Raw genomic sequence first — 9,883 nt, forward strand, 5'->3', positions numbered from 1 at the left:
CATGTATGCAATGCAGCTTCATTTTCTTGTGGATGTGCTCACCAAACCATCGTTTCCAACTCCTTTCAACACTCAATGGTAAGATGAGTTTCCTTCGACCGTGTAGCCATCATCATGTTCATGAGGAATATTTAGATAGTGTTAAGTTGTAACTGGTTTCGAAGAACCAAGTAATTAAGTGTTGACCAAAGTAAACCGAGGTCAAAGCCTTTTTGAAGTTTGAGAGTTGCAATTCTTGGTATGAGATTACAGTAAAAGTCTACAAATTAATAAATAATATAAATTAATAAATTTTATTGGTTCTACAGTGTAAAAAATAACAAAATTCGATAAAATAATAAGATAATAACTTTTTAAATTTTTTTTATGTAAAATATGGTCTTAGTAAAATAATAAATTAATAATCATGTAAATTTATATATATATATATATATAACATATGCTTTAAATTTTTGAAGTTGATCCTATAGTTTATATCTATACAACAATTGTTATGTTTTTATTTTTATTTTAATAATGTAAAATATTTTATAAGATGTCATAAAATAGCTAACTTAAAAAAAAAAGATTCAATTTCTAGATATGCATCATTTCATTTTGATAGTTTATAGGCTATTAAAATACATTAATTGCTATTATTTTTCATAAATTTGAATTTTTGTATGTCATGCGTATAAGTGAATTTTTCTATAATATCTCAAATTTATTTTCAATTTCGAAACCATAAAATTTATAACATCCGAAAGTCTAATTTTATTTTGATAAAATTGTCATAATTCATAATTTTAAGAATTTTAACAATTAAAATATATATGTAAATTACACTATAAAATAATCACTATAAATTAATAAAATGTCATGGTCCCAACATTATTAATTTATAGAGGTTACTGTAGTATTTTCACTAACTTTACTAACCTCTTTATTGATGAGCGTCATAATGCTTTTTTTGTTTTTTACATACTCTGTTTTTTACATATAAATAATCACTATAAATTAATAAAATGTCATGGTCCTAAGAGCATCATTAGCAGAGAACGGATTCACCGTTGCTCAAAAAATTATATATATTTTAATATCTAACTAAATAAAAACTGAAAGGTGTTTAAAATGTACGAGAAACGTTGCTACCGAGGGTAACTTCAGTAACGTTCCTTCCTTTTTTCTCTCCTTTTTGTATTTTTTATTAATTTTTATTAAAGGAATTTGGGAAAGCAACCACCACTAAAGATAGTCTAACATTATTAATTTATAGAGGTTAGTGTAGTATTTTCACTAGCCTTACTAACCTCTTTATTGATCAGTGTCATAATGCTTTTTTTGTTTTTTACATACTCTGTTTTTTTTTTTTCGATTAACAAACGTTACATTGATTGATTTGATAGTAATTGTTAATCCAAATGTTGAAGACAATTAATATTATTCCTTTAGCTGTATTTTTAATTTTCTTATGTGAGTTAGAAGAAATCGTACAAGTTAAAGTCCCCATTTCTAAAAATAAAACAGAGGATGTTGTAATGCAAAGAAGAAGTCTAAACGAAAACTTGGAAGTAAAGAAACATAAAAGACAAAGATTTGGGAGAGCGTTTGAAGATTTAACACACACCACACAAATGGGAATGATATAGTCTTTGTGAAAGAAATATCTTATCTTGCTGTCTACAAAGGAGACTTATCTTACATTCTTTCCCCACAAATGTGAACTATATAATCAAATCCCTTTCACCGGAAAAAAAAACAAAGAGAAAAGTATGATGCATTCGTAGTGAGAATGGGACGATGACAATGATCTGGAGCTTGTGTTTAATCTTCTGCCTTTCAAACTCAATACTTGTGTTTGGTTCTTCTCATGCTAAACACTTGTGTCTTCCAGATCAGAGGAATGCTCTTTGGGAGTTCAAGAACGAGTTCTATGTCCAAGAGTTCAATTCCAATGGGATTATTGGCGATAAGAAGACAGAGAAATGGAGGAACACAACTGATTGCTGTTCTTGGGATGGTGTCTCTTGTGATCCTAAGACAGGCAAGGTCGTTGAGTTAGACCTCGGGTTCAATAATCTCAACGGTCCTTTGAGATTTAATAGTAGCCTGTTTAGACTACAACATCTTCAAAGCCTAGATCTTAGCTTCAATTATCTCTCGGGTATTCTACCAGATTCCATCAACAACCTGAAATATTTGAGGGATTTGGATCTTCGTGGTTGCAAGCTCTTTGGGAAGTTTCCTTCTTCACTCGGAAATCTTTCTCATCTCACGAATCTTGATCTTTCTGATAATGAGTTCACCGGTCAGTTGCCGGATTCGATGGGGTATTTAAACAAGCTGACAGAGTTGGATCTTCGATCGACCATGCTCAGTGGGAACTTCCCTCGTGTGCTACTCAACTTGAGCTCGCTCATCTCAATCGACCTTAGTTCTAACCAGTTAAAAGGTATGCTCCCATCTAACAACATGAGTAGCCTCTCCAAACTGAAGTCTTTTATGATTAGTGGAAATTCATTTTATGGAACCATTCCCTCTTCTCTCTTCACGATCCCTTCGCTGACTAGACTTGACCTAAGCAGAAACGACTTCACCGGTCCTCTTGAGATTGGGAATATCTCTTCACAACCTAACCTTCGATACTTATACATTGGAGAAAACAGTTTCAATGGACCAATCCCAAGATCTATATCAAAACTAGTTGTACTCTCGGATCTTAGCCTCTCTTTCTGGAACACAGGGAGGTCTATTAATGATTTCAGCATCTTCTTGCATCTCAAGTCACTGACGTCACTTGATCTTTCAGGAATTAATTTGAAGATCAGTTCCACTCTCCATTTTCCCTCACCTATAGCAGAATTGATTATATCGTCCTGCAATATTTCTGAGTTTCCCAAGTTTATACAAAACCAAACCAGTTTGCAGGTTTTAGACATCTCTGCCAATCAAATTGAAGGCCAAATACCAGAATGGCTATGGAGTCTTCCAGAGTTAGGGTATGTAAACATTGCTCAGAATTCCTTCAGTGGAGAACTAACTATTTTACCAAACTCTACCATTAGTTACTTTATAGGCTCTGATAATCAGTTTTCTGGAGAGATTCCTCGATCAATATGCAAATTGGTTTCTCTTTGGACACTTGTTTTGTCCAACAACAACTTCAGCGGTCCTATTCCAAGGTGTTTTGAGAATTTCAATTCTTCTCTTTGGATCTTGCATCTTCGGAATAACAGTCTCTCTGGTGTTATTCCGGAGGAAATTATCAGTGATCGCTTGAGATCACTTGCTGTTGGTCGCAACCGGTTATCAGGACAACTTCCCAAGTCTCTTATCAACTGCACTCGTCTCGAGTTTCTTAACGTGGAAGATAACCGAATCAAGGACAACTTCCCATTTTGGTTGAGTTTGTTGCCCTATCTACAAATACTTGTCCTTCGTTCTAACGATTTCTATGGGCCAATAGCTTCTCTGAAGGGTTCTTTGAGTTTCCCCAATCTACGAATCTTTCACTGGCCATATTCTACCATCCCTATCAAACTTGAGCAATCTCCAATCATTGGATCTATCTCAAAACAAACTATCCGGGGAAATTCCGCCGGAGCCCGGAAAACTCACGTTTTTGGGGTGGATGAACTTTTCTTACAACAGGCTTGAAGGTCCAATACCACAAGCCACTCATATTCAAAGCCAGAATAGCTCATCGTTTACAGGGAATCCCGGTCTATGCGGTGTTCCTCTCCAAGAAATTTGCAACCGAGAAGAAGAGACAACACAAGAGAAAGATGAGAAGGAAGAAGAAGATCAAGTATTGAGCTGGATTGCAGCTGCAAATAGGCTATATACCTGGTTTGTCCTGTGGACTCACCATCGGCCACATTCTCACTTCACATAGACGTGACTTGTTCATGAGGACCGTTCACTAGTTTACTTAATTAAGCACCATTATCACTTAGATTGTGTCCCCTTGCAGTAATAAACTTTCTCAACACTTGCTTGGTACTTTCAATCTACATATATGTAAAATCTACAAATTCTTCCAAAGTGTTACGAAGAAACAAAAAAATATAACACTTAGAGCATGAAAACTTTGATATAAAGCATCGCTGTATTATACAATTGGGAATGGTAGTCAAGAACTTTTTCGTTTTTTCTTAAAATATTAGTACTATTTAACTAAGCAAATTTCAGAATAAAATAAAATAAAATTTCTAAAAAAAAAAAAAACAATAAAAGTAGAACCGAAACGGTCTAAATTTAAAAGTTTTGTATATGGGTGTGTAACTCTTATGTTTTTGTGTTGTATTATGAGTGTGTTTGTGCATTAAGTTATAACTAAAGTTTCCTATAATTTCGTCACAATACTACTGTAATCTCTCTCTCCTCTCCTCTTCTTTGCTTTCATTTTTTTTTTCTTGTTTCTTTTCAGATTCAGTTCTCCACACAACACAAAAGAACCCTAAAAATTTTCACATTACGTTTACATCACCAAGATAAAGAAAAATAAACAATTTATCACGTCTTCCACATTGTTGATTTTGTTTTGGTGTACAACATGAAAAAGGTTTGAGATACGATTCGAATATTCTATTGCTACTTCTATACCTTCCAGATACTATTTTTTTTTTCTTTTCCTTAGTGATCGTTTGGTGATTTGATTTGGGCAAGGTAACGTATAAAAACCGAGTATTTGTGGGTCTTAATCCTCTTCTATGATTCGTTAATCTTAAATTGAGCAAATTCAGAAACAATTCGAAAGATCCTAGATTTTTGTAGTCCCAGCTGTTTCTTGAGACATCGTTTGATTTATTTTTGTTTATGTGTTAAGATTTGTCTTTTTCCTTGCTTACATATCTGTGTTTTTGTCTCTATGGCCTCTCTATGTAATCTACTTATGCCATTTGTCTGGTCTTTAATTTTTCAGCCACAATGAGATTATTTAAAAACTTAAGATTTTTTTTTGTCAGAATCTATTGTTCCAGGATTTGTGAGGCAATTGCTTAATTAATCAGTAATCTTCTTTGTTTGATTTTTGATTATAGGGTGGATATACTGATTCTTCTTTGTTTTTGTTTGTTTTTTGTAGACGCAATAAGCTATATCTGAAAGCCAAAAACTCTCTGGAACTTTTCATTATTATTAACAGCAAGCAGCTGAAAACATTTTAATTGTATATATAAGCAAAAGTACTATAAAAGATCATCAAAGATGGAGGAGATGTCACCTGATAATATACATGGAGTCATTTTAGCTGTGTCTTCGAGTGTATTCATCGGTTCTAGCTTCATCATCAAGAAACAAGGTCTTAAGAAGGCCGGTGTTAGTGGAGCCAGAGCAGGTTCTCCTGATTTATATATTCAGAACTTTTTTACGTACTTCAAAATCACACATATTGTTTAACTAATTCTTCTTGTTGATCATTTGTGATCAGGTGAAGGAGGGTATGGATACTTGTATGAACCTTGGTGGTGGGCTGGAATGATAACAAGTAAGTATGATGACTGATCATTATCCCTCTATAAAGGTTTTGGGAAGTTCTGCTGCAAATCTTACTTTTTCATGTTTGCTATTTAGCTTAGAGATGTTATGACTTTGGTAGTTTTGTGTGGTTGGGACATGTTTTGGATCTTATCACTACTGAAACAGTCTCTCTTTGTCTTATCTGAAAATTTTGGGTTTATATTGAGATATCATGGTTCTGTCTGACAGAAATCTGATAGCTTGGAAGAGTATCATCATTAGATTGATCTTACATCATATATTTTAAATAATATGGGATAAGAAGGAGATATGAACAAGTAAAGTCATAGAAAAAAATTTCAAATCCAAGATTCTATTGGATTTCATCTATGGAAATGAAGCTTTGGTTATGATTACTAATTTTGTCTTCCTACTTGTTATAGTGATTGTTGGGGAGATAGCCAATTTCGCAGCATATGCATTTGCACCGGCTATTCTAGTGACACCTTTGGGAGCTCTCAGTATTATTTTCAGGTATCTGTATCCACTATGCCTATCTCTTTACCGTTATATCTATGTAAAACAACGTAGTTTCCTGAAAACGAGAACCTTGGTATGCAGCGCAGTGCTAGCACATTTTATTTTGGAAGAGAAGTTGCATATGTTTGGTATACTTGGCTGCATTCTCTGTGTTGTTGGATCAACAACGATTGTTTTACATGCTCCTCATGAGCAAGACATTGAATCAGTCAAGCAAGTGTGGCACCTTGCTACTGAACCAGGTATATATAGCAGTAATAGCTAGAGTTTTTTTAAAAAATTTTGTCAAACAACATTGATTCTCTAATTGGACTGATATACATGTTTGAATGTATTAACCAGGTTTCCTTGCGTATTCTGCTGTGGTCTTGGTTGTGGTGCTTACATTGATCTTCTACTACGAGCCACGTTATGGGAAGACGCATATGATAGTATATGTTGGGATTTGCTCTTTAATGGGCTCTCTTACAGTATGTTCTCATTTTTTCTTGAGCCATCTCTTAGTAGCTAGATCTCTCTTATTCTTAAGTAAGTGTCTCTGTCTTTGTTGCATGTTAGGTTATGAGTGTTAAAGCTGTAGCAATTGCCATAAAGCTGACTTTTTCGGGGATGAACCAGTTCAAGTACTTCCATGCATGGATCTTCATCATAGTAGTGACCGTATGTTGCATTCTACAAATCAACTACTTGAACAAGGTAATAAATAATTAACAAATGTTTGTTTTACTGGTACATTTCCAAGTTTTTCGAGTAACAAATTTTTTTTCAACTTTTGTATTCATTTCTCGCAGGCTCTGGATAATTTTAACACAGCGGTCATATCTCCAGTTTACTACGTTATGTTTACAACGTTCACCATTATAGCTAGCATGATCATGTTCAAGGTAAAAATGTGGTTTGTGAGAAGTGTTTATAAACTAGATGATTCGAATTTATGAACACATTATCATCATTTGTTAATGGTCCAGGACTGGGCTTCTCAAAGCGGATTGCAAATTGCTACCGAGCTATGTGGCTTTGTGACCATTTTATCCGGAACCTTTCTCCTCCACAAGACAAAAGACATGGGAAATAGTACCAGCTTACGCGGTTCCACAACGCACTCGCCAAGAGACACTCCTGTCTTCATAAATTCAGGTTCCAGTCGCAGTTCCACTTCCACTAGGCCTTCAATATTATAATCCCATAGGTCAGATGGTAGATCATCTAACGGCCTAGAACGAGGCAACAAGAGCAACAAAAGCCTCAAAGATAACTTTTTTTTTTTTTTTTTTTTTTGTGTGGGTGGAAAGTAAGAAAACATAGCAATTGGGTTTAAAGGGTATGATGTTTTTTTGGAGAAGGGAATGTTTAGTGAATGATTTGTTAGGGTGCTGATTGATTGCTTCATGTTATTTCATTTTATTTTATGTCTTGTTTCTCATATATAAAGGAAGTTTTAAACACATAATTAAAGATCACAGCTTCACCATTTTTCTTCACTTTGGGAGATATTGAGACGAAGAACGATGTAACCACATTATCTCTTTTTTTGTGTCTCTAGCTTTCATCGATCATCGATGTATACTGTAATGTGACCTTTAGCAACCTAGCAATCTCTAAAGAGATTTGATCATGAGAAGAACAGTTAACAAATAAAAGAAAAGCCCAAATAGCCATAGCTTCAAAATGTGTATGCCTAGAAAAAAAATGTGAGAGGTTAGTTTAGTGAGTTGTAGATAAAATGGCACATGATTTTGTCTTATAAAGAAGTTTTTTTTTTGTTAATGCCATATTCCAAACAATAGACCGGACAAAAGACCTAATAATAAAGGGCACTTGTGTTCTGGTGATGATCTTCCGTTGTGATTGAAGAAGCAGACAAGTGAAGATGGGGACATGAGAGTTTGGTCGAAATATTTAATTTTTATGTGAAACCAAAATTGACTTTCCTAACTAAACAAACTTCCACGACTCTTCTACTCTTTTTTTCCATGTGATCTTCTTCTTTCACTCTTTTGGGGCTATCGTTAATTCAGGACACTCGCCTAAGTACCACTTTAAATCTTCTTTGAGTACCTCTCGACAGAACTAAAAAAAGGGGTCTAGGATGAGACTAGTGCCGAAACAAATAAAATATCAGAGAACCGTACGTACTTTGGCCCGACCTGTTTTGGTGAAAAGGAAAATCATCGTATTTCTTTTTGTCTCTTAGATAGATATTTTGGGGTTTTCAGATATTTTGAATCGGGAATATTTTGAGACTTGAAAATGCTTAAACTCAAGTATAGTGAAAACTACGAGTATTTTGATGTCTACTTGTTATACGATCTCACGATATTCGAGGGTCTTGAATTGATTCAGACTAGATACGAATCGGATAGCATATGAATAATGTTCACGTTTGCTTGTAAATAATATTTTGGTAGTTAGGTACTTAGGTATATATGGATACTACGAGTATTTTGATACGCACGTACTTGCGCTACGATCGGGTATCTTGATTTCAGACTAGATATGAATCAGATAACATATACGGAACACAAAATGTGCTTAGGAGTTCGTGTGCAACGTTTACGTCAATAAGTTCACTACTCATACATTAGTTACTTGGAAGATGTAAAAGCCAACATTAAAAATTCAATATTACAACAAAGATAAACAATAAGTTCTATTACCGTTATTAACAATAACAATGTTAATGATTAACATGAAAAACAAAAAAACAATATTAATGTTCTTAGTTAATTTAATGTGTACAATTGATCCGTCAAGTCAATAAAATATCGGGTGTCTTGACATTAGCAGCTGAAGACAGAATTAATGTAGCCATTAGTCACATGCATGTAGGACACATACTTCATCTCAACACCCCAACATTAATTAAACTACGTCTTCCTAAAATCGAAATTGCTTTATATAATCTATTTGTCAAAACCATGTCCTTGTAGGTCACACTCACAATTCATAGAGACATACGTTTTTTTTTTCTTTAATTTCAATAAAACCTTTCTAACTCCACCAATATATATAGACCCACATTTCCCTTTGGCTCATAATTAAACCAAACAGCTTCTCTCATCAAACAAGATCAATTTATCTTAAGTTCAGCAATTAGTTCAAAGCTTCTTTTTGGTTTCTAATAGTAGAAATGGCATTCTTGAGAAGTTTATTTGATACCAAGCAAATCATTCGCCGGTCTTTTACTATGGAATCATCATCAACACCCAAAGGGTTCTTCGCTGTGTATGTTGGAGAAAATCTGAAGAAGAAGAGATATCTTGTTCCGGTTTGTTTCTTGAACAAGCCATCTTTCCAAGCTTTGCTTAGGAAAGCAGAAGAAGAGTTCGGTTTTGATCATCCAACCGGAGGTTTAAGTCTACCATGCGACGAAGCTTTCTTCTTCACTGTCACTTCTCAAAAAAGATGTTTACACTCTCTTAGTTTAAGGAGGGAAATACACATTGTAAATATTACACTTTTATATACACGCCGATGAGAATAATCTATTTTGCTTTCGAATTCTATATTATTACAAACACGCTCCATGCATATATATAATTCTGAAGCCAGTTTCAAACTCTTTTTTGTATAGATTTAATTGTAGGTTCTCTACTTCAGTATTTTCATCAACGGTATACTTTTTTTTTATTCACATCAAACTTCAAAATATCATTCAAGAGATTAACCAATTCGAAAATACAAACGAACTCTCTCGAGAGGAGATATTTAAAAAGTAACAAGCTATACAGAAGTGCAACAATATGTTTCTATTATTATTATTATTATTTTTTTTTTTATTATTAGACTAAAAATGTTGTTGTAACTTGAGTACAGTATGTACTAAATCAATATGTTTGTTACTTTACTTTAGAGGTTTCACAAATTTTGTAATGTGAGATAAATAAATCACTAAACTACTGAA

General features: G+C 33.9%; 1 protein-coding gene and 2 pseudogenes across 4 annotated transcripts; all 3 read left to right on the top strand.

Moving 5' to 3' along the window:
- The first annotated feature begins 1,632 nt into the window (after positions 1-1,632).
- Positions 1,633-4,023, top strand: LOC147936148 (receptor-like protein 48 pseudogene; annotated as a pseudogene). The gene has a single exon (XR_015568657.1). The product of XR_015568657.1 is annotated as a receptor-like protein 48 pseudogene (transcript).
- On the top strand, positions 2,293-7,450 carry LOC104732327 (putative magnesium transporter NIPA2). Of its 3 annotated transcripts, none has more exons than XM_087469450.1 (9): positions 2,293-2,431; positions 5,066-5,317; positions 5,411-5,467; positions 5,883-5,973; positions 6,061-6,221; positions 6,322-6,449; positions 6,538-6,675; positions 6,771-6,863; positions 6,948-7,450. In XM_087469450.1, exons 2-9 carry the CDS (start codon positions 5,188-5,190, stop codon positions 7,158-7,160), a joined length of 1,011 nt encoding a protein of 336 aa, XP_087325576.1. In that variant the 5' UTR covers positions 2,293-2,431; positions 5,066-5,187; the 3' UTR covers positions 7,161-7,450. The 3 variants fall into 3 exon arrangements, with proteins under 3 accessions (XP_087325576.1, XP_087325577.1, XP_087325579.1); XM_087469451.1 differs by lacking the exon at positions 2,293-2,431 and adding an exon at positions 4,406-4,543; XM_087469453.1 differs by lacking the exon at positions 2,293-2,431 and having other exon boundaries at positions 4,694-5,317; positions 6,066-6,221.
- Positions 7,451-8,975: 1,525 nt separating this feature from the next.
- On the top strand, positions 8,976-9,490 carry LOC109126984 (auxin-responsive protein SAUR15 pseudogene; annotated as a pseudogene).
- The last annotated feature ends 393 nt before the right edge of the window (positions 9,491-9,883 follow it).

Source organism: Camelina sativa, chromosome 10 (assembly GCF_030686135.1).
Source record: "Camelina sativa cultivar CO46 ecotype springtype chromosome 10, ASM3068613v1".
NCBI lineage: Eukaryota > Viridiplantae > Streptophyta > Magnoliopsida > Brassicales > Brassicaceae > Camelina > Camelina sativa.